The sequence below is a fragment of the Hirundo rustica genome, chromosome 3 (assembly GCF_015227805.2).
Source record: "Hirundo rustica isolate bHirRus1 chromosome 3, bHirRus1.pri.v3, whole genome shotgun sequence".
In the NCBI taxonomy this organism is placed as follows: domain Eukaryota; kingdom Metazoa; phylum Chordata; class Aves; order Passeriformes; family Hirundinidae; genus Hirundo; species Hirundo rustica.
The window spans coordinates 9,066,641-9,088,915 of NC_053452.1; the positions used below are offsets into that span (position 1 = coordinate 9,066,641).

Sequence of the window (22,275 nt, forward strand, 5' to 3'; positions counted from 1 at the left end):
ATCAATGAGGAGAACAGCAAATTGAGACAAATCCCATGCAGCGCTTTATCCTGCATTAATAACCAATGGCAGAGGTATCCGGACAGGATCCTATCAAAATGCAACACTTTGCAAAGAAGTAAATAAAAAATTCAGGTGAAAGTTAAGGAGAAGATGAGGGAGCTCCCAGGAATAAACTCTTGTTGCACTTGAAAAAATGAAATTAGACCTTATTCCAAGAGCAGCTTTCTTAATTCTGCCAAGAGGAAAAGCTTCATTGGCAAGACAGGTGGGTTCTTATCCCATTAAAAGCTGTCCTGGACACATCTGTGATTGAGTGTTCAGGCCTTATTTACTGGGAACAAATCCCAGAAGATACTGGCCCCAGAAACTGCTGTCATTGCGTGTGTCTGTGCTGGGGCTCTTGCTGCTGGCAGTCTCTCTCCTAAATGATGTAAGATGAAGAATGGTTTCTCCATTGATAATTCCTTTTAAAAATTGGGTATTTGGAAGTGTAGTCCTTGAAAGCATGCTGGCCTTATTACCAGAGGAAAGGGGACACTGGATGGAGTCTGGAGCACTGCAAAATCTTCATTCTTGCTCTGATTTCCTTACAAAGACCCTAGCTAAGAATTTCCAGATTACTCAGGGGCTGCAAGATGATTGCAATGGAGCTTTTGTTTGAGACAGCACAGGTGTGGCCACAGAAATTAGTACAGAACAGGACTTAAGTGTGAGGATGTGATGCAAAGCACCAACTTACGGGTTAAGAAGGATTTAGGACAGGACTGTGCCCCTCACTGGTAATATTTAAGCTAATTGGATGGTCATAATTTGTACAATGGTCAGTATTTAATCAGCATATCGATACAACTCTGAGCTTTTTTGTATCCTAACTGCCAAGAAAGATTTTCTCTTTCCTGTTAGTGTCGCTGAAATGAATGTCATTTTGGACTGTGCAAACCTTCTACCCCAAAAGCTTTTGCTGTTGCTTACAGTGGGGTTTCTCTCCTCCTCTTTCAGTCACTCACTATTCCATGTGGCTCTTGGTGAGCTGGGCTCACTGCTGCTCCTTGGTGAAATCCAGTCTGGCTGACAGTGACCATTTGCAAGACTGGCTCAAGAAACTCACCCTTCTTATTCCAGAGGTATGCTAATGGGGAGCTTGTTGCCTTCCTAATTAGTGTCATTAACGTTGGGTTGCCAATAAATTCAAGACATGTCTTTTCTGTTGAAAGCAGCAAGATCTGCTTCAGTTACTTGCAGTGCTGTGTAAAGAGTGATCATTGGAAGGTGGCACCTCTGTGGTCGGTGCAAACCAGGTTATAAACTCTCACCTTTCTCCTTGACTTCTGTTTGAAGGTCACGTTTTCATTGGAATTTGTTAAATTTTCTGGGTAATTTGCTGAAATTTCTGCTGCTTAAATGTACTTCTCCCATTATGTTTTTTAGATTATTACTTTTTTTTTACTCTTTCTATAATTAGAATCACAAAACGAGGTGAATGAGAATCGGTACAAAAATCTTTGTCATGACCAAAGCTCGGTCTATCTTTAAGTAATTTTTTTCCCAAAAATTTGCATCAGTTATACTCACAGTAGAAATTTTTTGTATTTACTGGTGATCCCTTAAAGGTGCAAGGTGGACATGATGTGTGAATTCTTATCTGTTGCTTTATTACTCAAGCACAGCAAAAGCTTACATGCTGGCTCCATTTAAAATCCTTGGAAATGAGAGAGTGCAAACTTCCAAAGCTTGATTCGACTGTGGATATTTTTGTTAATAAAAGAAAGCAGAAGAGAGTTCTTCTAGTGAAATTAAATTAATTAGTGGTTACGAATGAGTAGGGGTAAATTCAGGATTCACATAGATTTCCTTGATTTGCCAGATATGATATTTCTATTCTAGTCATTGTAATCACTCCCATAGAAAATACATAACTCAAGACACGGCACAGACAAAAATTCTTTAGCACAGTATATTTTGCATTTTTCTGTAAGCAGTTTAAATGCATATTCTTTGTAGTACCTGTTTTAGAAAGACACATTCAACCCTGATTAACCTCCTGATAGATATTATGAGAGGAATTCATCTACCTATGAAAGAAAAAATGTACAAAAGAAAAAAAAAAACTTCCAAATCCTGTGTGTAATCATGTGATTTTATTATTTTTCCTAGACTGCAGTTCGCCATGAGTCTTGCAATGGTTTGTACAAATTATCTCTCTCTGGCCTGGATGGGGGAGACTCAATCAATCGCTCCTTTCTGCTGCTGGCTGCATCAACCTTGTTAAAATTTCTCCCTGATGCTCAAGCTCTGAAACCAATTAGGGTGAGAATTTAAGAACTGACAAGACTTTCTCAAAGATAAATTTAAATACACTTTTTTAATGTAAAACCTACAAATGGTAGCCCGTTATCATTGTGTCTGACGTACTGTTTCACGTACACAGGGATATGAAGGCTTCTGGTTTAGATGTTTCCAGAAACTTTTCCAAAAGTGGTTAAATTGTGACACTGCAGTAATTTACTGCTTGGCTTTGCTTGGAGAAATGAAGAACAGCTTTTAGGAAGTGCTCTTGTTCTTAAATTTCTGTGTCCATGTACACAGATATTTTTAAAAAAGAGTTAAATTAGAACAAGCTACAGAAGATTTTGCAACGTTTATCTCTTTTTCAGGAGAGTTTAAAATTCGAGATGTATTAACTAATTGAAATCAGCTCAAGGTTCTCATGTTTTGTGCAGTCTAATCCTGAATATTTTCGTGATTTGCAGTGGGTGGGATGAACTCCACAGTATCCTACAAATGTTTTACAGGTCAAGCAGGTCATCCTGACAATTTTTGAAGAAAATTAATAAATATTACAGAAGAAAAAGTGAACATACACTGTTACCATTGTAAAACACGCTGTTCTTATACTTACCTTAGAGGCTTGAAGAAAGTAATACTCCATAACACAGTTACTGGCTTCACTGTGGTTTTTTTAATACAGTTATTTTGTCTTCTACTTCAGAACAAAAGCAATTTCTTTCCACAGATAGAGGATTATGAAGAGGAAGCTGTGCTGCGCCCTGGTTGTAAGGAGTATTTTTGGCTGCTGTGCAAACTTATTGATAACATTCATGTCAAAGATGCAAGTCAGGTAGGTTTGCCTTGCATTCATGCCGTTGTCTATTGCTTTTAATTTGTATCTTCAGACATTTTTTCTTACGATCTGGGGAACTGCTGGGAGCAGCTCTCGGATGTTTTCCATCTCCCAGCTTACTCTGATGTGCATTTAGTAGCTCTTGGCAGCTTCAGGTAGTGACTGTGCAGGGTCAAGAAGGGATAAGGGGGTGTTATAACACACAGAGAAGGTGGGAATACTGTAATTATCTGTGAGATTCATTGTTGATAATTCCAGTGTGTTCCAAGGAGGAGCTAATCAAGTGTTTGATTAAAGCTGAAAGAGTTAAATTCAGTTAAGTTCAAAAACTTACCTTAGAACGTGCGCGAAAATGAGTTCTAATTATCTCTGTTCTTGTGTGTGCAGTAATAAAATTTCCTCCAAAAGAAGTCCTTAATTCTTTCCCATTTGTATTCCATTTTCTTTATTTTGAATCAGACAACCCTGCTTGATTTGGATGCGCTGGCCAGACACCTTGCTGACTGCATTCGGAGGTGAGCTCTGCCCACAGGGGCGTCACTTGCAATTTGCATTGTGTTTGTTGCTGCTGGGGCAGAGCTGTGACATTCCTTCTCTCCCTGTTTGTGCCTGTGCAGCAGAGAAATCCTTGACCATCAGGATGGGAACATAGAGGATGATGGGCTCACAGGTCTGCTTCGCCTTGCAACCAGTGTTATTAAGCACAAGCCACCCTTCAAATTTTCTCGGGAAGGCCAGGTAAGAAGAACACTGCAAGACCACTGAGAGATCAAAACAGGACCTTTTTTTACCACATTTTGATTGCAGGGCTCAATATATGAAAGTGTATTTTATTTCTAGCCTTAGGATGATGGACAAACCCACATCTATTCCTTTATTAACAAGCAACACATACAGTTCTTTCCCTTCCTGTGTAATTCCAGGATAGAATTCTTCCATCCTTTCCCTTCCAGTTTTATTTATTTTCATTTTTGTATCTTTAAATGTTTTTTACTATTGATCAGCATTAACTGGCTTAAGACCTTAACAACAGCTGATTTTGACCAGTTCCTTGGCAGTCTGATCTAAAAGTAACATTTAAACTCTACACCTGTGCAGTGGCAGAGGTCTGTTACAACATTATTACATTCCACCTGTGCTTGTCAGGTGAGAAGGTGGTGAGACAGGGGAAGCTGCTAAAAAACTCTTATTTTATCTTTGAGAATTGCATTGTCTTAACAAAAAGGCAGATAATGTGTAAAAACTGATTTAGACAGATTTTTTTTTTTCTGTAGAGCCTACAAAACTTATTATTGGGCCTTTTCAGCTGAAAAGTAGTCCCTGGTGTCTAATGATGTTGTTCATATCTTGTCTGTTTATTCTGTCACTATAAAGTGGCCCTCAAGGTGATTTGATTGTCCAAATGTGACATTGCTGACAGCACTTTAAAAGACTGCTTCTGTTGTTCTACTGGATAAGTGTATTTTATTTACAGAGAGCTTGCAGATTCAATTAGAGTAAGAATTCAATTCACAGAGTGCAGTGTGCAGGAGGATGTGGAAATTAAAATGCAGGTGTGCAAAGGTCAGATTTATGGAGCTTGGATGTATGGAAAGCTTAAGAAAAGCTTGAGAGACTGGTCTTCAAAGTTACTGAAAATCCATGTCTGGTTTGACAAGTTACCAGTCATAAAACCAATCGTATTTTGTTATTCTTTTCCAATTGGCATGTTCCTCTTCAGACTATAATATGGTTACAGTGCACTTAATGCAGTATAAATTGTTGAAATTTGTGATTCAGAACTTGTATTCAAGTCAGGAAGTTCTGCATGATAGAGGTCCAGAAAGTCTACAGAAGTTCCTAGAAAATGGTTAATACGCGATTTATCTTTTAAGGATACATTCAGGCTGCTAAATGTGCCAATTTAACTGTTCTCCAGGAGTTCCTGAGGGACATCTTCAATCTCCTGTTCTTGCTGCCCAGTCTGAAGGACAGACAACAGCCAAAGTGCAAGTCCCACTCCTCCAGGGCTGCTGCTTACGACTTGCTGGTGGAAATGGTGAAAGGCTCTGTGGAAAACTACAGGCTGCTCCACAACTGGGTCATGGCACAGCACATGCAGTGTAAGAACCTGAGGCACAGCCAGCTTTGGAGTGTTTCATGGCCTCTGGGAATTCCACTCTGTAGCTCTGCTGTTTATCCCCCATCACCCGGCCTGCTGTCACACAAGCGCTGGCGTCTTTTGCTCACCTACCAAATTAAATCCCATGATAATTTCTGTGTCACCTGTTCTTAAAATGTGGGTTATTTAGAGTGTGTGGCCCTGTAAAATGACATTGGATTTTACATGTTTCACCCTCTTGTGCTGGATTTTAACTTCCCTTTTTCCTTTCTAACAAAAACCGTGGAATATTTATACATAAACCAAAGTATAGAAAGCACACGGAGGTACTGGAGTTATGAACAGCCCTGTCATGTTTTCAGAGCCTCTGGTATCATTGTAGTTGACTTCAGTCTGTACCCAGATATCTGCATAAAGCAGTTTTGCTGTGCCTCTTGGCTTCCATGCTTCCTGCCTTTTGGAATCACAGTTCCTATGTATAATATGGAAATCACCAAAATTTCGAGTTTGTTAATATTTTATCTGTGATTTGCAAATCCTCGTTATGCATTTTTAGCTTGCTAGGCTTCCTTTCACATGCCTAGTTTAAATTTCTCTAACCTGAGGTTCTCTAATTTATTACAATCTGTGGAATTGATTTTAGTGCCTTACAATTCAGCAAGCAGAAGAGAAATCTGATCATAATGATGCTTTGTGTTCTATTCTCATATGCCTGGGGCCTTCCCAGGTCTCCTGTGCTCAGAAGAAATATTATGAAGAATATATTTTATGAAAATATGGGATATGTGCTATGAGCACATTGCGTGCTCTGTCTCTCCAGGTGCAATCGTTTGTTTTTTCCAGTCAGTGTTTTCCTCTATCCGAATCTCAGCAATTCCTCGGTGTTGAAGTTTTCTGTAACATTTACCACTGTTGTTACTTTCTTCCAAGCTCTCTTCTCTGGATTGTTTGTTCCATCCCAAGTTCTCCAGAGCCATCTGCTCAGTGCTCCTGCTCCATATCCAGTATTTCTCACTTGCATGAATGTTAATTTTATTACAGCTGGCATGGTGCTGCTGTCTCTGTGATGTGCACCCGGGACTTGTGATACCTCATTTGTTTAAGGGCTTGTTATTCCATTGATGTGATCCAAAGATTATTGAAACTGGGCTTGGCCACTTTGTTACCCCTTTAATCTTACTAGTCTTCAAAAACCTTCATCTCCATCCTTCTTAGGAGAAACATTAAGGGAAATACTAGAAATTTCCATCCTGTCTTGGATTTTAATGTGGTTTCTTAACAGGGAGGGCTCCCAATTCAAATTCATTTGGGTTGATTTTACTGAAGAGTGGATTTAGGTATCTTCAGTTGTTCATAAAATTTCTTGCAGTGTTTTGGAGTTTTGCTTCTTTAAAGATTGGTAAAACCCTTCAGTTCAAAGAGTAGGTGCTTCACTTTGCAGCAAGTTTAAGATCGTGTCTGGTGTTAAGGACGGAGCAGGAACATGATCAAAAGGTGGAATATAGAGAAATGCATGGTCATTCTGAGAGCAAAAAAAACTCAGCTTTAGTTTGCTTAAAATAGAATGTGAACATTGCAAGATTGGTTTCAAGTTTCCTCATCTCTTCCTGAGAAGAAGCTGGTTTCTATAACAACACTGAGCAATCAAGAAGATAGACACCAATGAGCCTCAAATTTGCCTTTCTAGTTAAGATCCATATGGAAGAAGGAAAAATTTTATTACACAAATGAAGTCAGTCACTTAAAAAATCCCAGGCTGGGGAACACAGGGTCATCCTGAGAAAGTCCTTGTCAAATTCCTGAATGCTCTCTGTCAGATGGAAGGAGGTGGAAGATCCTCCCAGCTGCTCTGTGAAGTACAGAGAAGTCAACGGATTGCTTTGTAATTACAGCTTGATGAGCTCTAAGCAGTGATAGATGCTGAGTCCTTACATCAGAAAGGCTGAATTAGGGTGCTGTAATTTAGGGGTTGCAGTTAAGGGAGGGAATTTTGGATTACTCTGCCATGCTAATGACCTTCTTTAGGAGGTGAACAGGGCAGGGGAGCTTTGTTTCAACTGGCTGACCAGCCCAGGTAACCCGAGGTCACACCACTGAGGTTTGTTGGAACAGGAGAATTAAACCTCTTTTCTTCCCTCCTTGGAGCTTCAGGGCTAATAGTTGCTTTGGTGCCTATGCCAAAATGAAGATTACAACCATTATTTGTTGTGCAACAGAACATCTTGTAGGTCTGGTCTCTGAAGACGTGGGGATGCCAAATAGTTTCCTGAATTTCCATCTGATAGTGTGGATTGAGAAGAATCCTTAGTGAGTCTTTCATGTGTGACAAAATAATTAAGGATTTAAAGCTTAAATCTTGAACCCCACATAGCTTTTATGGATTGTAAAATAAATCCAGCCTATTTTTGGGGAATCTTTTCCTCTTTATCTGAACATGTACTTCAGCAGAGGTACTGAATTATTTGTGGGACACGTTGTGTTTTCAGACAAGGACATCTCTGGGGATGAATAGCAAAGCATTGCAGAGTTCTGTGTCCAACTTCTTGGATACCAAGGAAGATTGTCTGAGCTGGTTACCATCTTCCTGGCTGGCACACGAGAAGAACTTTCCCATTCTTCTGATTCCTTGGCAGCCATATCAGAGCAAGGCTCATGAAAGAGTCACTCAGCCCTGCCAAACTTGTCTGGTGCCTCCCTGTGTAAGAAATCCATCACTACATGGTATGAAATGGAAAGCTTAGAGGAAAAGAAAATGGCTTTTTCAGTCTGATTTGCTTGTGTTTTGGAGAGCACAGTGAGCCCCTTGCAGGCCAGAGTGGTGTGGCAGGAAAGCTGCTGCTTTATCCAAAGATTTTAAAGATTTTCCTGAGGAATATATAATCCATTTTCCTAAAGATCAGGCACAGTCTGCCTCGTGCCTGTAAACGTACAATGCGTATCCAGGTGCCATTTTATTAGTGTGAACATCAAGCTTTTCATTGTATTTCTGTTTTTGCAAGCTGCACTTTGAATTTACTCTTTTCCTGCCTGTGTGATTGCTGCTTTTCACAGCTTCCCATGCACCTTACAAGTGGGATTATTGGCCACACGACGACGTTCGTGCTGAGTGCAGGTTTGTGGGTTTAACCAACCTTGGAGCCACGTGTTACTTGGCCTCCACTATTCAGCAGCTGTACATGATCCCAGAGGCCAGACAAGCAATTTTCACTGCAAAGGTGAGTGTGGGGCTTGGGTAGAAATGGACATTCAAGAATCGGTGCAGATATTGAAAAAAATACAGATTGACTTCTAAAAGTTACATCTAGGTGAAGAATATTTCTTCAGCATTTAGTCTGCTTTTTGTGTAGTTGGATTCGTTTGCTGGTGTCTGAAGAGATTTCTTTCTTAAATATTTGATGTGGTGGCTTCTTAAGGTGGCATTGAAATCAAATGTTCTAAAAGTCATATTTCTGTTGCTTTCAAGTAGGTTGATTCAGGTTGGGGTTGATGTGCATTGTCTGTTGTTTCTCAACTCCTGAGTTAACTGTCATTTTGTTAACAAGTGTTTTTTCGTGGACGTTTATAAAGTCCCAGAGCATGTATCTTGTGCTACCAGAAGTACAGCAGGTCCTGTAAATTTTCATACATTGGTTAGTTTCCGAAAATGCAATATTATCACTTTTATCTCATTACTGTAAGAGGAAAAGGTATCATTTTGGACCCTGACATCAGCAGCAGGGCAGATAGCATGTGTGAAACCAACACCTTAATTGGCAGTGACCTCGTAATTTTCTGTTTCTGTTCATTGCTGGTACTTGTCACGTAACTTCTGCATTTGCCATTTATAAATGCAAATAAAAAGCTAAATAAGAGAAGCTGCTGGTCTGCACAGGAAATGCATTATGGAGAGAGCTGTTTAGAACCCTCACAATCTCTGTGAATTAAAAAAAAAAAATATTCCAAAACCACTGATGCTTTGTGATACTTTCCCAAAAGCTTCTACCTGCAATAAATTTTTAGAAAGTAGAGTTATTTTTTTCCTCAGGTTTAATGTTGACGTGCCCAAAAAAGTGTAAAATAAGTATAAAAATTCTAAATGCAAGATAATAGACTGTGTGTTTGTGTACGCAATCATTTTTCTAATGGTCCATGATAAAGTAATTGGGTTTTTATTTCAATGTTACATCTTTTTAATGTATGTTTTTGGAAAGTAAGAAGCAAAAAGATCAAGTCTTCTTTTATGAATTTCTGTTAGTATTCAGAAGATATGAAACACAAGACCACTCTACTGGAACTCCAGAAGATGTTTACGTACCTAATGGTAGGTGTGAAAGAGATTATTTTAGGAAATACCCTATTTTAGAGATTCTTTCTACATAGTGCAGGTGAGTCAGTGAATTACAGAAGTGTTGGGGAGGTGGAGTTTCCCTGGTAATAAAATAAAATAGAATACATTATATTTATTCATTGCATTTTCCTTGCTCCATATTTAAAGATTAATCCATTGGAATAAAGCAAAATTTTGACATTCCAGGACCAAACAAAATTAAAGCAGTTCCCAGGTGTTCACTGCTATTAAAACACCGAAACAATTCTGAAATAATGAAAAAAAAAAAAACCTGAGGAGAGTTGAGTGTCTTGACACTGGTTTTGTGTAAGAAATTCACAATCACTTTGAAGACAAACGGGGAAAAGAATCTTGACTTGTAATGCCTCCCGTGAATCACAGAAATTATTAAGTGTTCACATAAGCAGAACATAATACAGGAACATGAAGTCATACCAAGACTTAGAACTATTTAAATCTTGAAGAAAGACTTTATTCTAGAAAAGGCAATATTTACAGGAGTTGCTGTCTTGCTGTGCATCCTTAAAAGAGAGCAGGGTAAATAAATCCTACATTCCCAGAGTGCAAGGCAGTGGAACGGGGATGTGTTCTAAAGAACTGCTTTATACTGCAAATTCTTTTCTCTGGCTAAACACATCCTGTTGAAAACTAGATTAAACATAGAGGAGTCTGAATGAGAATTGAGCACTTGGCAAGATCTAAGTCAGCAATGTCCAGAAATACATAAATACAAGCTGATGTTCTCACATTTTTGTTTTATGTCTGAACAGATATGCAGAAGCTGCACCTGTCGCATCTTCAGCCAAGATATTTTCTTTTAATGCTTCATTTTATGAAGTATTTACTAAACACGGCAATACTTCTTTACTAATGATATTAGTAATACTACTTCTATACTAATGATATACTCACTGGTATCATGATGATGGTTATCAATTAGTTAAAAACTGCTTTGCATTTCAGCAGAAACATTTAAACATTTAAGAAACTATCCCGCTTAATAAGCGTATTGTATGTAAAAGTTGTCTGTTTTAAAACAGATATTCATATTTGTGTGCTTGGAACATCTGTGTGACTTGAAAAGAAAAGGGTTTGGGTTGATTTGGTTTTGTTTGCTGTCTTTTCTCCAAAGGAAAGCGAATGCAAGGCCTACAACCCAAGGCCTTTCTGTAAAACCTACACCATGGATAAGCAACCCTTGAACACTGGAGAGCAGAAAGACATGACTGAGTTCTTCACTGATCTAATAACAAAAATAGAGGAAATGTCTCCAGAACTGGTGAGTTATTAGGAGGGAGCAGAAGGGAGCTTGAAAACTTAGGGATTTGCTCAAATTCCCTTGACAGTATTCATTCATTCATTCACAGAAAAACACAGTGAAAAGTTTGTTCGGGGGTGTCATCACAAACAACGTCGTTTCTTTGGTAAGCGTTCCTTCTCTATCTTTTAAATTGTTCCTAACTTCTCAAAGAAAGTGATTTCATTGCTTTTCTCTTGCATTTGTCCAGGACTGTGAGCATGTGAGTCAGACAGCTGAGGAGTTCTACACAGTGAGGTGCCAGGTAGCAGACATGAAGAATATTTATGTAAGTAATGCCAGGCTGGGATGAGTCTCATCGATCTCTGTTCCAAAGGCCGTGAACCACTGCCACACACTCTGTGTCCATGCTTTTTATCTGCATTCCAGTTTGGGGCTGGTTTTTAGGTTGATATTATGAAGTAATTTAGTTTCAGTGCTGTGTGCCATCAGCTTGAGCCAACAATAGTCATTGACTGTTGTTTTACAGTCAATAATCGCTATTTGCTTGTTTTAATCATGCTGTGGTCATTTTATATGAGAATTGTAAATGTCAAAAGATTGAACGTTTACAAGTACTGCTGCTTATGAAGTTAATTTGAAGTAAATTAAATTTACGCTAGCGTAATTCTATGTTTTCAAGCTTTTTAAGCAACCATTAGTCCCCACACTTGAAATTTGAATTTAAAGGATTTGAATTCTTTGACACAGCTTGGAATATTGAATACCATTTTTATGAGTTGACTCCTTAATTTTGTGTATGGGTTAGGAACTGGTTTTCCTGTCAAACTCTTCTCTCAGTTCAGGTGTGTGCTCTTCTGTGAAAAATTTGGGGACTTTATTTTCATAACTTATGGAAATGTTAATTAAACTCAAAGTAAGATTGAAAGGGAGGGATTTGGAAAGCAGGCCATGTAAGCACAAGATACAGATATCCAAGATAAATGTAAACTCCTTTTTTGTTTGTTCCATGTAGGAATCTCTTGATGAAGTAACAATTAAAGATACCTTGGAAGGTGACAACATGTACACGTGTTCTCACTGTGGGAAGAAAGTGCGGGCTGAAAAAAGGTGTGGCGAAGGAGAAATAAATATTCTGAATGTTTCTTTTTATCACTGAAATTCCATTTGGAATGACAGTAATCCTTCAGATGGAACAGAACTGCTCTTTCGTTCAGTTTATACCATAAAGGCCTAGAAGGATGTGATCCTTGTGCAAATCAGAAATTCGGAGGAAATCAAATTTCCAAAATAAAGGATCTAAAGTATCTTAGCAAAAGACACAGGAAAATGTTCATTACTTTTTTTTAACTTAAAAAAGACCCCAGAAATTAGTACCTTTTGAAACATTTAGTCCTGGCTTAAAATACTACATGCTTTCAAAGGTTGGTTGGTTGGTTACTCATTATGCAGGATAATTGCTTGGGTTTCATGTCACCCTCAATTTCTAAATTAAAATCTGTGGCTTTAAAAATGTTTCCATGTTTTGCAAAGTCTGCTTATAAAGAGAAAGTAAATTAAAATTTTATGTTGTCTTGGTATTGCAGCTAAGAAATTTCTTTGTTGCAGTTGGAAAACCTTGTTTTAAATGACATGGGGGAGAGAGTAACTTAGTAGAAAATCATTATTGCAGATTTTATGAGATTTGATGCAGGAGATGTTCTGCCTTGAAATTTGTCTTTTGGAAGGTGGTAACTCCCTGCAGTGAGGGGATTTGTGCTGTTGAATTCATTCATGGCTTATTTTACGATACTGTTTTAGAAAACTGATTCCTGCCATGTGAGTAGATTTGCTGTTTCTTCCAAGGTGCAGTGACAGCCTAAATAGAATTGTTTAATGGGCTAAATTTGACCTTCCTGCTGCCAGTCAGTCTGCCCTGCTCTGGGGCACTGTTAAGAGCTGAATTTTATATTTATGTCTTAGCAACAGATCTCCAGTGTCACACTTGAAATAAATGTTTAAAATCTGTGCAAAAATACAATTCAACCCTAGTAAGCTTTTGTAAATTCTGGTTTTTTTCTGACCCTTCAGGGCATGTTTTAAGAAACTACCTCGTATCTTAAGCTTCAACACCATGAGATATACATTTAATATGGTGACCATGATGAAGGAGAAAGTCAACACTCACTTTTCATTCCCTTTACGTTTGGATATGACGCCCTACACTGAAGATTTCCTCATGGGAAAAAACGACAGGAAAGAAGGTTTGCTCACAAAATGGCTTCAGCGAGCTTTGGCACTCTTTCTGTGTATACACTGTGTATTTCTCTGTGTATTCACTTCCTGTATGCAGAACAGAAGCAAATAAAAACAAATATAGCTTTAATCAACCTATATTCCCCAAGTCACACGCTGTATTTCACATGAAAAGAATGGCCAGGTTTTGGTTTCAAATACGGTTTAATTTGAATTAATCTTATATTTGTTCGTAAAGTATGAGAGGAATTGCAAATAGTTACATAGGATTTGTTGCTAATGCTGAAGTTTGGGTGTTTAGGAAATAACTGATTAAATATGGTATTGAATTCTTTCAGGTTTTAAGGAAGATGGTGGCTATCTGAAGGAAACTGAGAGTTACGAGTATGACCTGATTGGTGTGACAGTTCACACAGGAACAGCAGATGGGGGGCATTACTACAGTTTCATCAGGGACATTGTCAATCCTCATGCTTACAAAAACAACAAGTGGTGAGCTGTGGCATTTATATTTCTGTATTTTTAGTGACTAGAGCTTGTTGGCTTTGTCAGGTGCAGTGATATAGGGGATGCATCCCGTAGGTTCCTCTGGGAAGCACAGGGTGTTGGAATTTGATAGTTGTGAGGATATGAATTTATCGGCCCAGGAGAGCCGTGTGGTCCCTCGGACACAGGGGTGGCAGGGAATGCTGTGCTGGCCTCGGCACAGCCCAGGATTGCTTCCTGATGGGACTAGGTCTGGATTGTTTCAGTACAAAAGATCTCCTAGATTGTCCTTCCTGAAATCTGCTTGGTACCTTGGATGAGCATCCAGCTCCATTTCTGTAGGATTTGGGCAAGGGAAGGGACACGAGCATGGAAAGGAGGAGGGTCCTGCTGGGAGACAGAAGAGAGCAGGGAACACTCTGCCTGCTGTTTTGGGCTGTGGTTTCTCCATTTCTCACTGGAGCCCTGCAATAGGAGACAAGGTTTCCTCTATCCTTCTTCTCTAGAATAGCCAGAGCATTTCTGAAACAGGAGCAGCTCATGACCTAATCCCTGCTCCAGCGGGGATCCACAGCAGTACCTCCTCATTGGATGTTATTAGAAGAAAGTCACCTTGGCACCAGATTTGCATTTGCTGGGATCTAAACAAGACTTTGGAAACGAATAATAGGAATATTTCGATCTGAGGAATCACTGGAAATGCTCATTAGGCTTTATTTGGCCCTAGAGATGAGCAGCAGTTGTTTCAAAGCTGCTTTCTGCCTTGCAGGTACCTTTTCAATGATGCTGAAGTTAAACCCTTCGATTCTGCCCAGCTCGCTTCCGAATGTTTTGGTGGAGAAATGACTGTAAGTTGTGACCTGAATTTTTGTCACGTTCAACTCTTCCAGTATCTCTTACAACCTGTTACAACCTAGGCCTTTGTGTGAGGCTTTAAAAGGAAGCTGTCAGAAGTATAGGACGGGTGTTACTGATGAGGCAAAGTTAATTAGTGAAGTGACTCTCCAACCAAGAGGTATTTCTTTACTAGATCTGGTTTTTATCATGCCATTTATTCAGGTACAAAAAAGTGAGTCTGAAGCTAATTTAGGGATCCTTGCTTGGGGTGGCTGCTTAGCTCAGACCATTGATGAAGGACTAATTACTTCAAGCTTAGGTGTATTTTGGAAACAAAGGGCATTTTGATCTTTGTCTATGCCTTGTGCCGCTGCCTGTGACATCAGTTGGAATATTTTTACACGTTATTACTACAAACAACACTCAAATGTTCCAGGTTGTGCCTGAATTGATCATTATTTACAGCAGTGTACGTGATAAAAAGCACATTATAGATAACACAGTATCTTACTAAAGCAGTCCTGTGCATAAGACAACTTCTTTTGTCTGGGAAAGACAATACGCTGAAATAAAACCAAAAAAATTCCTCTTTTTGGCACCTGGATAAAATACCTTCGGGTGCCTCTGAAGAAGAGGTGTCAGTGAGATGGATGAGCCAGGAAATTGCTTGGGATGGAGGTAGAGTATTGCATAGTGGCTTTGAAAATTCAGAAGAGGCCATTTGTAGAAGAAAAAAAAGAGACAAGACTGCTTTGAGCAAGAACTAAATTGTCAGCAACCCTCATAAATGTCATGAAATAAAAGTGCAAGTGAGCTATCACAAACTATTAGAAACTAAAGCATTAAAAAGCTTGTAATTAATGGTTTTGCTTTCTTCTTGACAGACAAAAACTTACGATTCTGTTACTGATAAGTTTATGGACTTCTCCTTTGAAAAGGTATTTCTCTTCTGAACCCTTGCTCTGTGATTATATTTCTGATTTCACGATTTCTCTCTCAAAGCAAAAATTATACAGATGTTTTTTTCTCCAAGACACACAGTGCTTACATGCTGTTTTATAAACGGATGGAGCCCGAGGAGGAAAATGGCAAAGACTACAAATTTGATGTTTCATCAGAATTGCTGGAGGTACAAGTTGATTTGTTTTAACACCAATTTTAAAACGCTCTAGGAGGCCCTAACCACATCAGAAATCTGAATAAACATAGGAAAGCAAAAATAATTTAAATCACTGAGGTGACAGTCCTTTCATTTCACTGTCTTCTTTAGGAGATTGTCATGGGATAGGAAGGGAATTAGGATTTACAATTTACGTGAATTTTAGATGTTTTCTCATTCTGTCCTGTATATGGGATAAATCCTTTTTCACCACCTGAAAAATCTAATGTCCCTTCTCCCTCTGGCCAGAAATGTTGCTTCAGCATCTGCCACATTTTGGGTTCGTCATTTAAAATGTCTCTTCATTCCTAGCCAGCAAATCAAATCATGCTTTTATCCTCCTTGGCCTTAAAAATATTAATAGATTTTATCAGAGTTTAATATTTAAACTGTATTGCTGTGAAAATTCCTATGAATTGATGTGATCAAAACCAACACTTTAGAGAGAGGAGCAGGGGACATGGCATGAAATCCTGTTCTGGTTTAATGATGGAGATTCAAATCTTGCTCTTTAGGAATTTATCAGAAGTCCTCAGAGCTCATCAAGCTTTGTGTTAGACTTCAGCTGTGATTCTTTTTAAACTTCTTGTTCTCAAAATTTTAGTCCAAAACTCTGAATAATTAAATTGTAAGAATGAGGCTGCAGAAAGAGGAGAAGGTTTGAAGCTCGGCGGTCCCACGACAGGCAAAACCAACACTCGCTTTAGTATGAGTAAAACAGCTTCAAGCCAATTCTTTAAACTAAAGAAAGTGCTTTCAGGAATAATTTTTCATACAGAAAAAATTCGGGGTTTTTAAGCCTTGGAATCATTTAAAGATTTTTAAAATCATGCTTAAGTAGTGAAATAAACTGCTTTCTTGTATCTGATGGTAGCATTTTTTCTTCAGTGGATATGGCATGATAACATGCAGTTCCTTCAAGACAAGAACATTTTTGAACATACATATTTTGGGTAAGTTTTTCTTTTAAAATGTAATATTAATGCTTCTTTTCTTCTTGCAGATTATCATTATTTATTTTAATTAACAAATAAAATTACTGACTCTAGGTTTATGTGGCAGTTGTGTAGTAGCATCCCAAGTACACTACCAGATCCAAAAGCGGTTTCTCTGATGACAGCAAAGGTAAGGATTTCCAAAGAATCTCATCTTCTCTTAACTGTTTCCTTGTTGTCATTTTAATTCATGCATTCTAAATTAATGGTGCCATTTTTTTTTCCAGTTAAGCACTTCCTTTGTACTAGAGACATTTATTCATTCAAAGGAAAAGGTATTCGATTTACTTGTAAATTCTCATTAAGTAGCTGCATGAACCTAGTGAAAAGCAGATCTGTACTTTTCCATTTTAAAAGTGGGATTTTGAGCTGTAAAATTGCCATATACTATGCAAAGTTAATGTTTAGAGTGTCATTTGCCACAGTTATAGTGTGCACTGCACAATGGAATATCATGTGTATGTAAAAATGTATGGACTGGTATTTATCTGTTGGAGCAACATATTAATAATTCATAAAATGTTTATTGTTTATAATCATATTCTTAAGATTTGGTGCTGTTCTAAACCATTTAGAAATGTTTAAAGATTACACTGGAATGTATTATTTGAAGTTACAGTTTTTTCTGTATTTCTTTTCACAGCCTACAATGCTTCAGTGGATTGAACTGTTAACAAAACAGTTTAATAACAGTCAGGCAGCTTGTGAAGTAAGTGACTTAGGAACTCAGCAAAGTACAAACCAACTTTCTATATATTGTTTAACTTTCCTGGAGGTTCGTATCCCTGGAATATTTTGGACTATGAACTACTGTATGTTTGTGCTCTATGAGATGAAATTCATCCTTTTTGATTGCTGCAGATCCTGGGGAATGAGTTCTTTATTTACAGAAACCTATGTTGAGACCACAGGCTAAAATTGTTTTGTCACTGGAATAAGAGAGAGCCAGTGTCACAAACTCTTGATTTGATCAATTATTGTGTAGTAATTTGTGTAATTTAAGACATGCTTAAGTTAACTCACACAAGAGACATGGAAAGACAGAGAATTTGGTGTGGTCTCATTGAAAGCAATTTTGAGATACTGAGGAAAAGTTGGAGAGTGTTTCTGTGATAATTTAAATGTACAAGGAGCCCAGCACAGACTGTGTCCTGCCTTAGACTTTATTCAGCAGAAAGGAATTAAATCCATTATTCTTTTATACGTGGATTCTAGGTTGATAAATTATCTGACATTCAGTATTTGGGTGTGCAGTTGTCTCAGTGAGGTGGAGTCCTAAGATGTTTGAGTAAAGACATTCAATATGGTAGAGAATACTCAGGTAGAATTAAAATAAAAGTAAGAACATTGATTCTTTATTTTAAACTGTTTTTCCTTGTGACTCAAAATTCTGGGAAGACTGAGCTGTGTTATTTGCTGAGTCTGATTTGGAATGAGTCGTTCTCTCATAGTTTTATACTTTCTGGGTCCCTGGAGGCCGTGAGGCTTTTCCACGTGTTAAAATGCAAAAGGGATCCAACTTGGGAAGCTCTGTTTAATCCTATCGCTCTGCTACAAAATTCTCCAGGTTATTGTAAGCATAGTTCTTATGCTGTTGACATCACTTTGCAGGATAAGTGCGTTCTTCCACATAATTTTCTAATGGCATGCAGAGCACAGGGATAAGAAGATACCAGCTATAAATTTATATTGCTGTTTATTGCTATTGATCTTTATTTCTTTATTCCTTCATGCACAGAAGACTTTTAGATTTCCCTTGGATTAAAACTTGCCTATTCCTTAATAATAGTAACATCGATTTCTCTTCAGACTTTATTATCATGCAAAAAAGAAGATTGGACTAGAGCAAGTGTGGAACAAAACTAACACAGTATGTATCTTCTGCAGTGGTTTTTGGATCGTATGGCTGATGATGATTGGTGGCCAATGCAGATTCTAATAAAGTGTCCCAATCAGATTGTGAGGCAGGTAAGAAAAAAAAGTTCCTTTCCAAGTCAGGTGACTGCTTGACCCGTGACCAGAAACAGACAATTATGACTGCTGTGACTCTGACAGTTTTGTTGAATACCTGGAATTGTCTGGGTCTTCTCCATTCTTGGTAGATGATTTAGGGAAGGTATTTGGCTGTGGGAGTGTTACTGTTTGAAACAACCCCAGCATAGCTGTACAGTCAGGGCCACTAAATCACAGTAGATGCAAAGTAAGGTTTCTACGGCTCCCTCATTATCTCTGCAAATCTGAACGCTTTGCGTAAAAAATTGGGATTCTTCTGAATTAATTCAACAGTACTTCATCAAGCTCTACCTTCAGAAAACAACAAAAAAAATCCAGCTGTTTACATTTAGTACTCCTTAAAGCTCCAGTTTGAAACTTCTGTAGTAAATTTTTGTGAGGAGAGGTAATTTTACAATGTTGTACCACAAAGCTTTGTTAATACCCTTTTCTGGAAATGCTTTAGAAAAAAAGCCCCTATAATAGTAGCATTTGGACATTCACAAATCCAACTATTAATAGTGTCACTTACAAGTGAGCTTTCTTTGCAAGTTGTTAAGGTATGAACTTTAACAGTTATTTTATCTCACCTGAACTCTTCAGTTGGATTTCTGGTTATTAAAGTGATGTTTCCATACGGCACCCATGCATAGTTTTTGTATGCAATGCATCAGTAAAAGAATATATTTCATGAGGAAACTGTATGCAAGGTCTTAGGCAAAGTCTTCTCCTCATGAATGCTTTAAATTTCCACATGAATTCCTATGAGCCAGCAGCAAAATTAAAAACCATCTTGCCAAAAATATCAAAATGTTTCAGAAAATAGAGATAGAAAAAAAAAAAAAGTAGTCACGTTTCGGTGCACACCAATATTAAAAGCTGGGTTTAGGGTTCCTCCATGAGATCTGTTCATAACAACCAGGTTTGACTCTTCTGTTAAAATGCAATCTCAGCTTTGTCTTTCAAACTTTGAACCTGTGAGGAGCTGGCAGTGGGACTCGGAGACAGAATATTCTTTGCTTAGGAATGACATATTGACCTTTTTGTAAAGGACTGAAGGTGTGGAGTTCATTCCCTTCTCCCTCTGCAGATGTTCCAGCGCTTGTGTATCCACGTGATCCAGAGGCTGAGGCCAGTGCATGCACACCTTTATCTGCAGCCAGGAATGGAAGACTGGTAAAATAAACCCCCTGCAAACTTCTGTTCATTCCTTGCATTGCTGCAGCTGCTTTTATTAATGAGTCACTCAAAACAGTCATGTTCTAATTGTTCTTCGTCTTGCTGCCCAAACTGCTCTGGTTTATTTAAAAATACCAGCAGCGTTGCGAAAGGGCAGTGGCAAATTGTTTGAAACATTTGCTCCCTTAGAGCAGGTCTTCAGCATGGTCTTTATTTTCCCTCTCATTTGGACACTGCCAAGTGTAAATCTCACTCCTTAGAGTGAGAAACTCACTTGAGAATCCTACTGTGAATTGGATCTGGAGGCACAAAGGTGGAAGGTTTTTTTGTTCATCCAGCAAAAAGAGTTTGGAGATCAGCAGTTAATCCTATAACTAAATCACAGGTTTTGTCCAAAATGAGGAAGGACCCTCTTGGATTCTCCTTTGCTCTGCTTATTATCAGGAAAACTGTCACTTTATCTCTAGTTATGAAATACTTAAACGCTTTTTGATACATGATGAGAAGAAAAAAGTGATTTTTCTTGCTCCTCTTGTGTTAAGGTTGTGATTGTGATAATAAATTTTCCCCAAAAGCGAAAGTGGCGGAGTTAATAACAACTATGCTGCCACATCAAAACCGAGGACATGAAGATACAATTTCCATGGCAAAAAGTCGAATTTAATTCGCCTTGGAAGCCTTACTTGAGTCTGTGGCTTGGTTTTGTTCAGTGGCGAGATGCAGCCTTGTGCAGGTGGCTGAGGCTGAAGGTGGATCTTCTCTGCCTTGCAGGGCTGTGCTCAGGAGGGTGCCTTGCCTTGGCTCCATAGCTGTAATTGCATTCTCATGAAATTCAACAAGCAGATCAGGAGGATCATTTTAAGTAGGAGATCCCCAATACTGTTGTTCTAAGAGCTCTTTTCCTGAGCGGCATCTTGATTCAGAACACTTAATTCGACGCACCTTTCAGCATTTCGAGTGCCTAGTGTTAGTGTCGTTATCCAGGCTGTGGATAGGGGTCAGAGCAGGAATTTTGGTGAATCCCCTTGTGTGGACTGTGGCTGAGGATGACTTTTGTGCTCTGTGTGCCGTGGGAAATACCCACCCTGGCTGTCGTTGTTGCTGCCAGCTCGGATGACATGGACGGGCCCGTGGAGGACATCGGGAGCCGCTCGTGCGTCACGCGCTTCGTGAAGACGCTGCTGTCCATCATGGAGCACGGCGTCAAACCCCACAGCAAGCACCTCACCGAGTACTTTGCCTTCCTTTATGAGTTTGCCAAAATGGGAGAGGAGGAAGTGAGTACAGCCTTGGGTTTGGGGAGCTGGTGGTGGCCGTGCACGAGGGTATTTGCGAGTAATCGCGTGCCTGCGTTTTTCAGAGCCAGTTCTTGCTCTCTCTGCAAGCCATATCCACAATGGTCCATTTCTACATGGGAACCAAAGGGCCTGAGAATGTAAGTGTGACTGTTTTATGGAACAAGAGCTAATCTTTCCTGTTTTACACCTGTGATCCTTACTGCTGTGTGTCTTGAGTCATCTTTCAGCTCTTAAATTAAAAATGCCTCACTTCCACATTTTTTTCAATGTTAAAGTGAATATAATATTTTAAAAAAATACATTGAACTATTATTGTTTAGTATAGAAATAGGTACTGAGTAAAAGCAATTAAAGTTGCCCTTAACTTGATACTAATGGTAATGCTGTTAACAGTTGATTACTTCCTCCTCTTGAACAACTTAAGTTTTTAAATTTACCTGGTTTTTTTTGTTAAATAGACCCTATCTTCAGCCAGCCTGCCTCTTTCATTTGTAGTACAGTTTAGCTTATGCAAAGTGAATGTTTCAATGGGAAAATCAGTTGATTAGACACTTACCTGGTTTGATTCATGCAAGTTGATGAAGTTTTTGAAATAAAAGACAGGATATGCAAAGGCCCTTTGAAATGAAGGCTCAAAATGTCCACACTGAAGTTCTCCATTTTTTCCTTAGCCCCAGGTTGAAGTGCTTTCTGAGGAAGAAGGGGAGGAAGAGGAGGAAGAGGAAGACATCCTTTCTTTAGCAGAAGAGAAATACAGGCCTGCTGCACTTGAGAAGATGATTGCCCTGATTGCTCTTCTGGTGGAACAGTCGCGCTCAGAAAGGCAAGAGCTTCTGAGATAATCAATTTAGAATTTATAGTTCAGAAAGGAGTCAGAGGTTCCATGGGTTTGTCTGAGGGTTTTCTTGTGGGCTTTTTTAACAGCATAAATAAGCTTGTATATGAGCCCATTATATTTTTAATAACTTAAAAAGGGGTTGTCATTGTTGACCAACTGAAAGACTTGGGTTTAATACTTGAACATATTCAATTGCCCACATTTGGTTTTCTTTTTTTATCTCATTCAAATACAACCTTTTTTTTTTTTTTGGTTCAGTTTTACCTCAACACCTTTATGTCTCTTGTATATTGTGATACTGAAGGGATATGAACTGACACTCGGTCCTGAGTGTCTCCCTAACCATAATCATGGCTGAAGTAAAATGATTATTTTCTTTTGTATTTTAGGCATTTGACCTTGTCACAAAACGACATGGCAGCACTGACAGGAGGAAAGGTAACCAA

At 38.6% G+C, this 22,275-nt stretch overlaps 1 protein-coding gene across 8 annotated transcripts in view; it reads left to right on the forward strand.

Moving 5' to 3' along the window:
- USP34 (ubiquitin specific peptidase 34) overlaps window positions 1-22,275 on the forward strand; it is a 111,866-nt gene that overhangs the window by 71,809 nt on the left and 17,782 nt on the right. For 6 of the 8 annotated variants that reach the window (XM_040060245.1, XM_040060251.1, XM_040060248.1 and 3 more), the window contains exons 37-63: window positions 1,003-1,127; window positions 2,158-2,310; window positions 3,017-3,121; window positions 3,584-3,639; window positions 3,742-3,862; window positions 5,043-5,226; window positions 8,277-8,440; window positions 9,460-9,525; window positions 10,685-10,831; window positions 10,920-10,976; window positions 11,061-11,138; window positions 11,826-11,920; window positions 12,881-13,053; window positions 13,384-13,537; window positions 14,301-14,379; window positions 15,253-15,306; window positions 15,402-15,497; window positions 16,416-16,480; window positions 16,577-16,652; window positions 16,750-16,797; window positions 17,166-17,297; window positions 18,410-18,490; window positions 19,605-19,690; window positions 20,802-20,970; window positions 21,054-21,128; window positions 21,663-21,814; window positions 22,219-22,267. In XM_040060245.1, the coding sequence (XP_039916179.1) occupies window positions 1,003-1,127; window positions 2,158-2,310; window positions 3,017-3,121; window positions 3,584-3,639; window positions 3,742-3,862; window positions 5,043-5,226; window positions 8,277-8,440; window positions 9,460-9,525; window positions 10,685-10,831; window positions 10,920-10,976; window positions 11,061-11,138; window positions 11,826-11,920; window positions 12,881-13,053; window positions 13,384-13,537; window positions 14,301-14,379; window positions 15,253-15,306; window positions 15,402-15,497; window positions 16,416-16,480; window positions 16,577-16,652; window positions 16,750-16,797; window positions 17,166-17,297; window positions 18,410-18,490; window positions 19,605-19,690; window positions 20,802-20,970; window positions 21,054-21,128; window positions 21,663-21,814; window positions 22,219-22,267 (2,840 nt within the window). The remainder of the gene's footprint in view (window positions 1-1,002; window positions 1,128-2,157; window positions 2,311-3,016; window positions 3,122-3,583; window positions 3,640-3,741; window positions 3,863-5,042; window positions 5,227-8,276; window positions 8,441-9,459; window positions 9,526-10,684; window positions 10,832-10,919; window positions 10,977-11,060; window positions 11,139-11,825; window positions 11,921-12,880; window positions 13,054-13,383; window positions 13,538-14,300; window positions 14,380-15,252; window positions 15,307-15,401; window positions 15,498-16,415; window positions 16,481-16,576; window positions 16,653-16,749; window positions 16,798-17,165; window positions 17,298-18,409; window positions 18,491-19,604; window positions 19,691-20,801; window positions 20,971-21,053; window positions 21,129-21,662; window positions 21,815-22,218; window positions 22,268-22,275) is intronic. The other 2 variants (XM_040060250.2, XM_040060253.2) reach the window with 1 other exon arrangement.